We start from the raw sequence: 13,260 nt of genomic DNA on the forward strand, positions 1-13,260 counted from the left end.
TATTAAAGGGAAAATGCAATCTACAAACCAACTTGAGAATAATGCAAACTCCTAGCTTGAGACTGTGCCATACAACTTTTAAAATTGTAAACTAGTTATAAATGTTAAGAATCAAGGCATTAAAATTTGCCTTTTCTGTTTTTACATATGAAATCAATTACTCAATTTAGTGCACTAGAAAGACTGCAAAACATTCCATTTACTTATGCTTTGAGGACTAGACAGAATAAAACTTGGGTATTTTCAAGCGCAAATAAAATATTTTGTCAAACATCTTTTAGTTTTAAAAATAAGTATGCTAAATGAGCACTATCAAAGATGAATTTTATTTTTCATTTTGTACAGCTCTTAGTTGACGTTCTTCTTTTTCATTTTTCAAACCTGTTACAGTCTTGGTTATTGAGAGAGAGCTCCAACGTGACAGTAAGCTAACAGCCTTGGCTCCAACGCTACGGAACCGATTAAGAGATTAAGTCCATTCTGAAAAGAAAACAAGGGAGGAATAAAGAAGACCTGAATTGATAGTAAGGCCGCCAAAGATCTCGTTTTAGAAGAGGTGTCTTAGTATCACTTCGCGGAATCATGTCTATGAATGGAGGCAGAGTAAAGAATAAAGGTTATAAGTAACGGTTGCCGCAAAAGCCGTAAGGCTGAAGAGATGATTTGTGTCGTTCACTCCAAGGTGCTCCTGCCTTCTCTCTCCCACACCTCACACACACACACGCCAACACCCCACATCTATCCTTCATCCAGGATTTTACACCCAAATGGAGTCATTTTTTATCCCCAAGAAATAGGGGCAGGGGAATAATCCCCTTTTAAAAAAAAACCCTGAAAATAAAGCCCTAAAAAAAGAGACTGCTATATGTGGAATGCTACGCGGTAATTTCTGACACAGAACAACAATGTAGCCCAGCACAACCAGGATCTGAGCTGCTCTTCCCACTCCCTCTTAATTAATTACGGACTCAGGAATGTGAGTTTGAAGAATTTGAGCATAAAATCATTTCGTGTTTCTGGCTGGAAACATTAATGGAGAGGCAAATAAAATACAGGTATTCTGGCAGGAGAGGTATAGTCCAGTGGTACAGTACATGCTTAGCATGCATGAGGTCCTGGGTTCAATCCCCGGTACCTCTACTAAAAATAAATAAATAAATAAATAAACCTAATTACCCCCAAATTAATTAACTAAATTTTAATTAATTAAAATACAGGCATTTGGAAAATTAAGTAATTTCTTTTATCTTTAACTGCTTTAATTCTCAACAAGATTCTTCTTACAAGATACACAGAGCAAAAAGATGCTTCACGAATTCCAATTCAAAGGGTGGGAAAAAATATTTTAAAAAATCTATTCAGTGCCAAGGTTAATCTAAATAAAATCAAATAGAAATGTGAATGGCACACCAAATTCCTAAAAGAAGCATTTTAATAGGCAGTTCCTCAATCTAAGGCTCAGGTTTGGCTGTACCATCACAGCTGCCCAAGGACACTCTAGCCACTGAGTCTACATTCAGTTAATGGCTTTAGGCTTTTTTAGCTTCTAGAACAGCTTCCTAGAGAAATCAGAATCTTACCTTCACATATCTTCTGGAGAGGTTTCTTGGTGCTTTGAAAACTCCTGAGGTCTATGTCAAACGGCCATTCTCTTGCTCCCAGGGTCTTAGGGGCTTGGAGAAATCCCAACACCTGCTGCTACCACTGAGTGTCGAGGCCAGGAGAGCTTCAGGGTTTTGACAGCAGGATCACTGAGCCACAGCCAAAGCTTGGTAAGCCTTAACAACTGAAAGCAAGTGTAGAAGGCAACGTGGTACCCAGCACAGGGCTCAATCGTAGCAGCAGGGGGAGGAATGTTCCCGCCCTCACAAGGGTTTAGAGGCAGCCATCAGGGAACTCAAGGGTCTGTCAATGGACAGGGCTGAGGAAGTGGAGACATGACCACAGAGCACAAGACCCTAAGGGAACGAGGGAATGGGTACAACTAGCACAGAGCTCAGGTAGCGCTTGAAAAGAATCACCAAAATTCCCCGCCAGAACACAAGAAGCAATGGCGAAATGCAACAAAATACATGGAGATAGGCCATTCTAGCATCCCATAAGAAAGCCAAAAACACCGTTGAGGGGGCATATGGAGCTCTAGTTCTAGAAAGAAAAGTAGAGGAAGACATATTATAGTACGCCTACTGGATTTGAGGTTAAAAATCTATTAAGTAGCATAAAATTCCTAAGTCCCATCATTATGACATTTATATTAGGATAAGGAAATTTACAAATACAAAAAGTCACCGGTGATGATCCACAAGGCAACAGAGATTAAAAGGCAAAGTTGTCCACTATGGGAGGAGAAAATGAACAGACAGAGAAAAGGTTAAACTATGCTGATTTTTAAATGAAGAAATAATTAAAATTGCTTTTTAAATACAAGAAATGTTTTATCAAATACATCACTTCCTACTAAGATCAGATGACACAGACTGAAGGAATTCAGTAAGAAAAGAAGAATATGAAAAGAAGTAAATGGACAAAGTGTGTTCAGAGATGAGCAGAGGGAGGAATGGAAAAAAGAAAAGAGAAGAAAAGAGGAGAGAGAAAGGAAAAGAGGATTAACTTAGTAGGTTTCTATGCCCTGTCAGATAGCTACTCACTAAGATTCTCCTAAACCTGGACTCCATCCTGCACTCCTTTCCATGGTTATGCTTACAGCTTGTTAACCACTATTCACAGCTCTTCACCAGCTCACAAGCCCTCGGGAACACGTCCTGAGAAGCCGAGTACTAAACATTAAACAACTATAAGAGACAGACCCTAAGATAATTTTGCTTTAATGAGCTGCATAAAATCAAGCCAGAGACTAAATATAAACTCTGACAGAAATTTAATAATCCCTAATGTGTATCAAAATAAAAATGCTCATTTAGGAACTGTCACTTTTGTAATACTAGAAGCAAATTAATCATGTGTAGTATTTTATACTTGTTTTAGAATGAAATGAAATGAAACTCTACTGTCTAATAGCAGTTCTGTATGTGTAATGCTTGACTTCAGATATTTATTTATTTATATATATATATATATATATGTACTTAAATCCAAATTAACTAGAAGAGTAATAATAATCTATTTTACTTAGTGTCAAATAGCTCAAATAATCTGTGTTGGGAAAGGCTGACTTCTATCCTTCACCTCATATATATGTGGTTATTTTACATTATATACATACATATTATGTTAATAACATGTATAATGAAAGTAGTTCTGGCTTGGACAACTCAGTAAGTCACCAAGGGTCAGACATTTTTATAAAATAAAATAACTCATACTACAAAATAATAAGTACTGTCTAGGCAGCCAGTATTTTAATATTGAAAAGTGAGGTTTTATAAGTGAAGAGGAAGACGAATCTGAATTTCCCTTTAAAAATACTTCCATTGTATAAACTGCCTAAGTGTAGATGTTGGTTTGAACCAAAACTTAATTTTTTTAAACATCATCGTATCAATATGATCAGTTTCAGTAAGACTGAGTGAGCACCATGTTCTATAGAAGCCAAATGGAAACTGACCTTTTTTTTTTTTAATGTAGTTAAGTCTGACTTTAAATTAGATGTAAAAAATCAACTATAGTTTGCCTTTCTGACTTATATTCATAATCCCACTCATGAAAATCTGTTTCAACAATCTAAACAACAAAAACTAAAACAAACAAAAAATGTGGACGAGAAGATAAGGAACTGAATAAATGCTGCCAGTGTGAAATGGTGGAGGTCCATTCAATTATAAAGTTCTTCAGATTGTATGGCATGTCAGAATTATACTCAGTGAAGATAGAAAAATCAGTACTGGTTTTTTAAAAATAAACATTATATTGCTACTGAAGTATCTTACTAAAGTAATAAAATTAGATAATCTGAACTGGTGCTTCCCTGTTGTTAAGAATCAGAATGGGAGAAATTTTTGACAAAGGTGCTCACAACAGTATCCCTGCATCTAGTCCTCCTGGCAACATAGTATGTGTTCAGTATATATTAACTGGCTGAATGGTGGTGCCACATGTGAGAAGGAACTTCTCAAGAAGCATGGAGGGGTAGGTGGGAGGAGGGGTCATGGTCAAATAGTTTTTTAAAAATTAAAATTGAATAGGTGTCTTCCTACATGACTTGTCAGAGCCTTTATTATTGTTCTGTAAATTCCTAAACTCGATTGTCAACCTTTCTTATGGAACCCCTATTACTCATAAATTAATTATTGTAGAAAAATTTGGTCTACACTTCTACGGACAACTTGGTATTTCTGTACCTTCCAATCTTTTAACAGAAGACACAGATAAACAATTGATAGGCACATATTCATATCTGTTATAAATTATAAGGTGGAAGAGATATGTATGTATTTCAATTCTCACTGCAGGCTTATCAAAAATGGCCTCTGCTTTCGGGAACAGAAATTTTAGAGTGAGAAGACCCGGGGCAGCTCGTTCAAATTACTCATTTTACCAATAAAGAAACTTGCTCAAGGAAACTACCTTGTATTGGTAGATAAATATATCAGCAATGAAGTTTCTTTATTGCTAATGCCAAAGATTCATCCTGGGTAACTATCTGACTAATGTAATCAGTATCTTTCCAGTTTGCTTACATAATTATCTTGAATTGAAAAGAATCCTCCTGGCAAGAATTATGTGTATTAAATAATCTCTTAACTTAAAACTCTATTGTGGTAAGAAAAGGAAGGGCTGATTTGGAATTGAAAGGAAAAATACCTGCTTTCGTACACTAGAAGGTCATTTTTTTTTTTTTAATCACTGTGGGTGAAGTGAAAAACAAGAGTGAAGATTAAATAGTGCCTGAGAAATTACATGGGAAATTGTGCTCCATATTCTTGGGTATCCAACAAACTTCAGGATTAGTATCTTCAAGTAGTAAAGCTGGGACTAAATATGAGCTGTATTTATGGAACATCTGCGGGATCCCGGATCAGGTCGCTAGTGTTAAAACCGTGATTCCTCTCTAAAACGACGTTCTGGCATTCAGATTATCGAACACCATCTTCCCATGGACGCCATCTCGGCCCCTGAGAGAGTGGCCTGCCCGAAAGGTATCTCAGTAAACTGGCTCCCCATTTGCCTTATTCACTCACCAGCATCCATTAGCCAACTCCATGCTTTATCTTCAATAGAAAAGTTACGGCTTCTTCTTGCCATGGTGCCATGAAAAGGATCCAGAAGGTTCCCCTTAAACAACATTTCCTGAGTGACTGCTGCAGCACCGAGAGTAAAGGATATGCCAGGTCAGCCACTTTTCCTTCCCAGCAATATTAGCAGCAGCAGCAGCGGCAGAAGCTGGAGCAGACCGTTTAGACCCAACTCCTTGCAGGATGCTAGCCAAAGCACTCGTTTACTCTACACCTAGACAGAGTTTGCCGTATGTTTGCACCTTCCCCACAGAGTGTCAAAACAGGTGTTTTCCTGTGATCATGCTTAAATCTGCTCCCCAAACAAGGTGATAAATATACTGTTACTATGAAATTCTAAGTTTCTAATTCTATGGAAGACACATTCTTAAAGATTTCCTGTATCATAAGGAAGCTTTGGAGAACCCTTTTAAAATTTTCATTTACCCTACCTCCTAATAAGCAGGTAGACTGCCCTAAGATTTCCTGTTAATGAAAGAAAGGATGTTACCATATGAAATAAATGCCATCATAAAATTCTGGTCATTTCCTTCGTAATATTCTATCTGCCTTCCTGGCATAGAATCACTTTTTACAAATGCTAATGTTTTCATAATCTTTACCACACTCGCAACAGATGGGGAAATACCAGATCTCGTGAACTTTATTTTACAGAAGCAATGTCTTCTTTACTTCTATCTTCCATTCTCATTTTGATGTTACTGATGAGTTGCTTTTCTTTCATTAAGTGTTCAATTAATGAGTGGCTAGGTTACGGCTGGACAACAGAGCTAGGTAACATCACTAACAAAGCATTTACTTAACTCACTTATGTAGAGCTCAAATCCCATAGACAAAAAACAAAAACAACAACAACAAAAAACAACTAGAGATTTTTATAAAATCTAAATAGTCCAACAAAGGATAAGTGAAAAATTATTATTTTCCTAATAAGTAAATATCATTACTTATTAGAAAGGAATTATAAACACCAAGCATGTGTTCTCTGTACAGTAGAAGTAATAATTCTCATTAGCAAAACTGAAACCCTACACGCACAGATTCTGAGTATGTTTCTCGTGTATTAATACGTCGTGTGTTCATTTCATCATCAAAGCAAAAATCACAACAATAGCTACCGCATATCCCACACTTGAGAAGTGCCAGGCACGCAGAACTTTACGTGTGTTATCCTCGTTAATCTTCACAGCAACCGAGGGTCAGGTTTTATTTCTGCCCCATTTTGCAAGTGAGAAAACCAAGGCTCAGTCAGTTATATCACGCGTTTAAGGTTACAGAGCTCGAAGGTGATCTGAACCCAGGCTGCACAGTTCCAGAGCTGGAGTTCTTATACGTTTCATGAAAACTGCAGCACTGGTTCTAGTTTTCATTTATTTGTCTATTGCAAACAGTACACAGTTAATATGTGTACAGCCACTTACTGTGTGCCCTAAAATTCCATTATTCCTTTAAAAGTATTAATTTCTTCAAGAGTCAAAACAACCCAATGAGGTAAATATGTTCCTATTTAGTGGGGTACGAATCTTAAGTTGCCAAAGGTCATACAACTACTAAGCAGCAAATGTAAACTCTGGATCCAGGGAATGCAGCTCCTGAAGCTGTGGTTCTGTGCCTACGCTTACCCTCTCCTGCCTCTTAAAAGCTGATGGCAGGTTATACTCTTAAAGAAAGGGAGTAAGAAATGTCAGGTCTGGCCAAAACCCCGGTAGGAAGAGAACCTGCTATTCCTGCCTTTTTCAAAAACTTAATATGTATAAAGAAGTTCATAAGCTTAGGTAACACACAACTCTATGTCTGTCTTTCTTAATGATGCTCACTAACTTAAGGAACTAACAAATGCTTTATGTGATTCTCAGATTTTTAAAAAGTCAAGGGCAAATTCTGTTTTCACCATTTTTTCCAGTGTATCATATCTTCAGAGGCACTAACAGGACAGCAACATTATCATCATCACCCTGTCAGGCATTCTGTTTTGGGGGATTACCATTGCTGACAGTCATATTTATATTTTGTTCCCATGATTGGCAAATAAATGTAATTATGTGCAGAGCCAAGAACAGAAATTGTGAGCTTAGAGGAAGCTTCAGAAATCCAAGGTTCATCCCTTGAGATACTGGCTGAAACCAATCTTGGACCAAGATACTTCCTTGAATATTCAGCAGCTGAAATGACCTTCGTTGAATTAGCTCCTGAGGACATAAAATCATCTGGGGGATGTCAGACAGCTCCAGTCAAGCACTGAGGGCCCCAAATGAAAGTCTGAGAAACCAATGAAAAATACTGAGACCAATCTAGCTCTTTAATTTGGCAGCAAGCCTAACTCCCTGGACGAATTCTGGCCAGTTTTAGCTTTTTTTTTGGCTTTAACCTGATATAAATTACCATAAGAATTCATGAAAACTTCAGACAGAAAATACAGCTATACTAAAGGTGTCTACCCTCTGTCAGAATTTAGCCACCAGCTGTGAGAAATGCAGCCACTTGGTGGCATTCAGCAGGGAGAGGCTAACGGGCCCACGTGGCGTATCATGAGCTCATGCATTAGTCTTTTTACTCAATTATTGTCACAATCAAGTTTCCATAGAAAGAAGATGGCAATACTTTACCCTCCTTCTAGACAACACCTTCTCTGCAGAATTCCTTGGGTAGGGGATTACATGCTGTACCCACATAAGCTTGGTTTACTCTTCGGCTGATAAGATTTAAATTTATCTCAGTCTCCAACATTAACACTGAATTAACACAAAAGTTACTCAAGAATTTTTCAAAACTATATCCTGGCATCTTTTAGGTGAGAAAAACAAAGTAACTCCATAGGCTTTTACATAAGACAGAGCATAACAAATCATTTTATGACCTTGGCACTACTAAGTGTTAGACTAGAAAGATCATAACTCACTTATGTAATCATTCAAATTATATATATATATATGTAAATATAAATATTCTGACTGTTCAACTTATTTTTCAGTTACAGTCCTTACTTGTTGCTGCAATTAAAAACATACAAATATATTTCTGATCATTTTAACACACTTTACTTTTTGAAAGATATCAATCAATAGAAGCTATGTTTGTACATGAATAAATGAACAGCTTTTTATCCATCAACTCCTGCTAGGTTTACTCTGTTTAATTCAATTCCTTGAACTTGGCTTTATCTGCAAAGAAGTGTATTTATACGCACCAACTCTAACTCGTATACAGATCAGAACAGGAGGAGCTGCAGTGAGCTTCCCAGCCTCTGCTGGAAACTGAACAACACACACCAACTGTAAACAATCCTCAACTAACACCAAGTCAGCTAGATATGAACTGGTGACCTACAAGCGAAAAGGTCTAATTGTGCATTACAAATTTCTAAGTCATTTTGTCCTCACAACTTTATGCTTTAAGTAAACTTAAATGCTGGCTAAAGAAAATATGCAAGTATGACTTAGTGTTTCCAAACCAGGAAAAGGAAGGACTTTCAGTGTTTGAGATAAGGTTTGTTTTTTGTAGTTTGGAAAATAAACATTTCCTATGCAGTTATGCCTGGGAGGCAGGGTGTGTGTGTGCGTGCGTGCGTGCATGTGTGTGTAAGAGTTTCTACCTTTGTGTGGGTAAAGGTGGTAAGGCGGAGAGAGAGGGGAGAGAGAAAGGGAGAGAACAGACAGGAAGAAAGAGAACTTTCTAGCAGTATTTGGTGTACATGCAAACTGGTTATTTTGTGCTGGAATTAGAATTTATCTCAGGAAGTATGTGCACATGAGCCATGAACGTATTACCATTTATCATAACATCAACAGGAAATGCTTACCTGATGGCATGTTATGTTTCTATGAATTCAGTGATACAGAATATGTCCCATATAGTTGCATAAAATAATAGAAGTCTTGGGTCTCTACATGAGATTAATTTGATATCTTTATTTCCATATACATAAGCCATTTTCTGTGTTTAAATAATAGCATTTTTTTTCCAATAGGAGAATAAGCAGATTTTGTTCTTATGTCATGCTCATAAAACCTTAGAGATAACTTCTTTCTTTAAAATACATTTTATGTAATTTATTATTTACGGAAGTTACTAAGGAATGGCCAACTGAAGTTAAGTTTTATATTTACCAATTATGGATACATATGTAACCTATCACACAACATTTTAAGTATAAAGGCATCAATCAGTAAGAGCTTCTACTGCAACTGTCCATCTTCCCACATGTTAGTTGGTTAGCTGGAAATGCATCATACAAGCCTGTGTTCAATATCTGGATACAGGATTGTAAATTAAAAAAAAAAAAAGCCACTTCCATGTCTGTGTCTACTAGTTCATTTAATCCTCATTACACAACTTTGATGCAGGTATGTTATTACTCCCCTTTGACAGATGAGAACACTCAGAGAGGCTGGACAACGTGTCCAGCAAAATCTGTTCCATGAATACCTCTAGTATCTTGGGTGGAAACTAAGGACTAATGAGATTCCACCAACACACACATACATACACACATACACAAACACACACCCGTGTTAACTTTCTTGTTTTCTGTTATAGGGACTGTTATATATATTTTATATGATACATAGAGAATTGTAACTTTTATTTTTGAGAATTTATACAAATAATTCTCAGTGTATTTGGAAATTGTTACTCCTTCAGTTGTCAGATAGTATGCAAGTGAAAATTATTTTCAAAGCAAATAGCATACATATTTTAAGATGTCCAGAATGCTTTTACTTTCTCCAACACTTGAAAATAGTAGAATGTTTGTTTGTTTTCAAAGAAATCCATTTTCTTCATGCACTCTGACATTACTGTCTGACCTAAGCCAAGTCAGTTCAGCTGAGGAGTAAACATCATTCTTTTATTTTCTCCAGTGTTCTCTAATCCCTAACAGAAAAATGTCCCCATTTTTGTGTTTGTTGGGGGTTAACATAAACTATATACATTACAATTGAATGCAACCAGTATTATTCCTTTTCTAAAGCCCACTTTCACCCTAAATGAGCTCATGTCTGTCGTTCAGTACTGGCACTTCCAGTTCCACCTTCCTGTTTAAAACATTTCTTTCCCTGCTCCCCACCTTTTTTTTTTCCTTCCAGAAATGACTAATCTTCCTGTTATTCTACTCTTGTCAATTTCTCCCCTGGTATTCTTTTCGTGTTGCATAACATTTACTTTTCACCAACTCCTTTCAGGATTTTACTACTGTATCCTTGATGCTAGCCTTCCATTTTTAACTGATTGAAACAGTCAGCATTTATGGATGAACTTACTTTTTGTCAACTTTTGTGCTATTCAGATTAAACTATTTCCTGAAGTCAAAAATGCAACTATTCTTTCAATGGACATAATACAAATATCAATTTTGATCTTCAAAGTTAAATTCAGCTTAATCCTCCGAGTTACCAGATACCACAATTAAAGGCTTATTTTTTGTCTCCTTTCAAATTTCCTGATAATGGGCTAGCAAAGCAGACTTAATACTACTTCCTTTTTTTTTTTTATTATTAATAGTCTTTATTTTTTTTAGAGCAGTTTCAGGTTCACAGAAGAACTGAGCAGAAAATACAGAGAGTTCACACACAGCCCTCCCCACCCACACATATACTTTCCTACCCTCAACACCCCTCATCAGTGTGGCATATTTGGTACAATTGATGAACCAACATGGACACATTATTAACAACCAAAGTCCATAGTTTACATTAGGGTTTATTCTTGATATTGTATATTCTATGGGTTTTGACAAATGCATAATGACATGTAGTCACCACTGTAGTATCACACAGAATAATTTCATTGCCCTAAAAATCCCCTGTGCTCCATCTATTCATTCCTCCCTCCCTCCCTCTCCCCAGACCCCTGGAAACCACGATCTTTTTATTGTTTCTGTAGCTGTGCCTTTTCCAGAATGTCCTTTGGTTGGAATCGTACAGTTTGTCACCTTTTCAGACTGGCTTCTTTCATTTAGTAATATATTTTTTAAGTCTCTTCCATGTCTTTCATGCCTTGATAGCTCGTTTTTTTTTTTTTTTCACAGCACATATATTTTTAAATTTATATGTATGTACTGCTCATTGTTTCTAAGAATGTTTAGAGCTTTAGCTTTTTAAACTTACATAGTCATCAAAGGAATAAAGCCAACCACAAAATAGGAATTAATTCAAAAAGATGACTCCTGTCAAATGCCCTGATAAGGGGCTAGGAAAGCAGACCTAATACTACTCCTTCTAAAAATCTCTTGCTTCCCAGCTCTTCTCCATCAGAAAACATATTAGCATAGACTTATAGGCAGAATGTACAATACTTCTATCTTTCTGATTTTCAATTGCAGAAATTATTTTAATTACATGCCAAGAATTTGCTTTCTGCCCTAATCTCAAATAATCACAACAGCCATCTCATAATGTCTGAACATGAGGAAAAGGGCGGAGTTTCTATTCTAGAGAAAACATCTGAGAAGAGTTTTAGAATTACTATAATTAAATAATATAATCTAAAATTTACATTAATATCACATGTCTAATAAAACAATATAAATCATAACCTCAGATTCTATAATACATTTTTTCGGGTGAATTCAACATTATACCATATTCACTCTCTCATAGTCACAGAATCCTTTAGAGAAAGAGCTGTCTTATGATTCCTATTTACACTGCCTATTCATACAAGAGGATGTTCATAAAACTTTAGAAACTGTACGTTTTCTAAAATCCAAAAACACCTTAAAAAATCCTGACAAAACACATTTTAATTATAGGGAATAAAGACATGCATAAAATGTCACCCTCAGTTCCTGAAAATGGAAGTCAAATTAAGTTCAAATATTTGCTTATGTTAAAAAAGCACAGAATCTTTTCATTGATTTTAGTCTCAGGGAGTTTTACAGTATTCCCTCTTCTTATCTTTCCAAATAATAAAAATAAGAATTTCCCCATTTGTCATATACAGTGCCCTGTATGGAGATACCTCGTTTTTCTTTGGGTCAACAGGAAAAACTTAACGATTAAATCTCTTTATTGTCCCTGTTTTAGACAATTAGGGCCAAGGTCTCCAAAATCAGCTAGAAATAGTGTTCATTAAAAAGTATATAATACAGGACACCAAGTATTATAGTAAGCAGAAACAGTTTCATCTATATGTTTATTTTTCACATCACATCATATTATGAGTAGAAAACAAACTCAAGCTGTATATTCAAAGGAAAAACAGAGCTAGTGTCTAGATCCCTAGTTGCTAGCACAGTGCTTACAAAAGGAAAAGATGATCCATAAATATCTTCGGAGTGAACAGATTCAATCATGTAGAGGCATATTTATGGTAAACAGAAAAGGAAGGAAAGGGGAGTAATGCTACCAAAATTCATTAATTAAAAAAAAAAAAACTAGGAGAAATAATTCAAAGAATTTCCTCAGGGGAAATTTTGTTAAAATGCGTTAGAATACTTTGATTATATCTATAACTATATTTAGATCTTATATTAGAAGTTAATGTCTGATTCTGAAAATTGACAAAAAAATCATGCATTTTCTCCATCTTTTTGCTGTAAGGTTTATTGTGGCGTTGTCAGTTACTAAGGAAAAGTTCTTTATAGAAAAATTCGAGGTAACAAATGCAGCAGGAATAATACAATTAAAGTTACTGTTTTGCAATCTGTAAAAAAAAATCATGGAGCTGTGAAATGATCGACAATGGAGTGAAACCACTGGGAATTCTGATGGAGAGCTTTACAGGGGTTGGCCCAGGCTCACCTGAACTCTCTGGTAGATTTCAGCATCACTAAAAGTGGAGGCAAATAAAATTACGCCCTCCTGATGTGATGCAAATGGAAATACACAGCACCATCTGCAAAGTATTCTCACAAAATAAATAGTAGTGTTACAAATGAACTCAATTCGAGCTTTAATTTTTAGTTTACAAAAACTAAGGGTGATGGAGGAACAAGCTACATGGCACTATAGGGAAGCAATTAGCAAACTTTAGAATCTCAAATATTCTCCAGGACAATGATCTGATTTTTTCCAGCAAATAAAGGCATGGGCAGGGTGGAGGGAGGAGCAGCAATTACCACAAATTAAAG

General features: G+C 36.1%; 1 protein-coding gene across 23 annotated transcripts in view; it reads right to left on the minus strand.

Annotated features, from left to right (window-relative positions):
* MBNL1 (muscleblind like splicing regulator 1) overlaps window positions 1-13,260 on the minus strand; it is a 190,384-nt gene that overhangs the window by 101,088 nt on the left and 76,036 nt on the right. For 3 of the 23 annotated variants that reach the window (XM_074369332.1, XM_010952007.3, XM_074369339.1), the window contains exon 2: window positions 5,139-5,258. The exons of 19 other annotated variants lie outside the window; for them this stretch is intronic. In XM_074369332.1, the coding sequence (XP_074225433.1) occupies window positions 5,139-5,144 (6 nt within the window). In that variant the 5' untranslated portion in view covers window positions 5,145-5,258. Of the gene's footprint in view, window positions 1-1,580; window positions 2,146-5,138; window positions 5,259-13,260 lie in introns of all 23 variants that reach the window. One more of the 23 variants, XM_045514487.2, reaches the window with a different exon arrangement.

Source organism: Camelus bactrianus, chromosome 1, assembly GCF_048773025.1.
Source record: "Camelus bactrianus isolate YW-2024 breed Bactrian camel chromosome 1, ASM4877302v1, whole genome shotgun sequence".
NCBI classification, from domain to species: Eukaryota; Metazoa; Chordata; class Mammalia; order Artiodactyla; family Camelidae; genus Camelus; species Camelus bactrianus.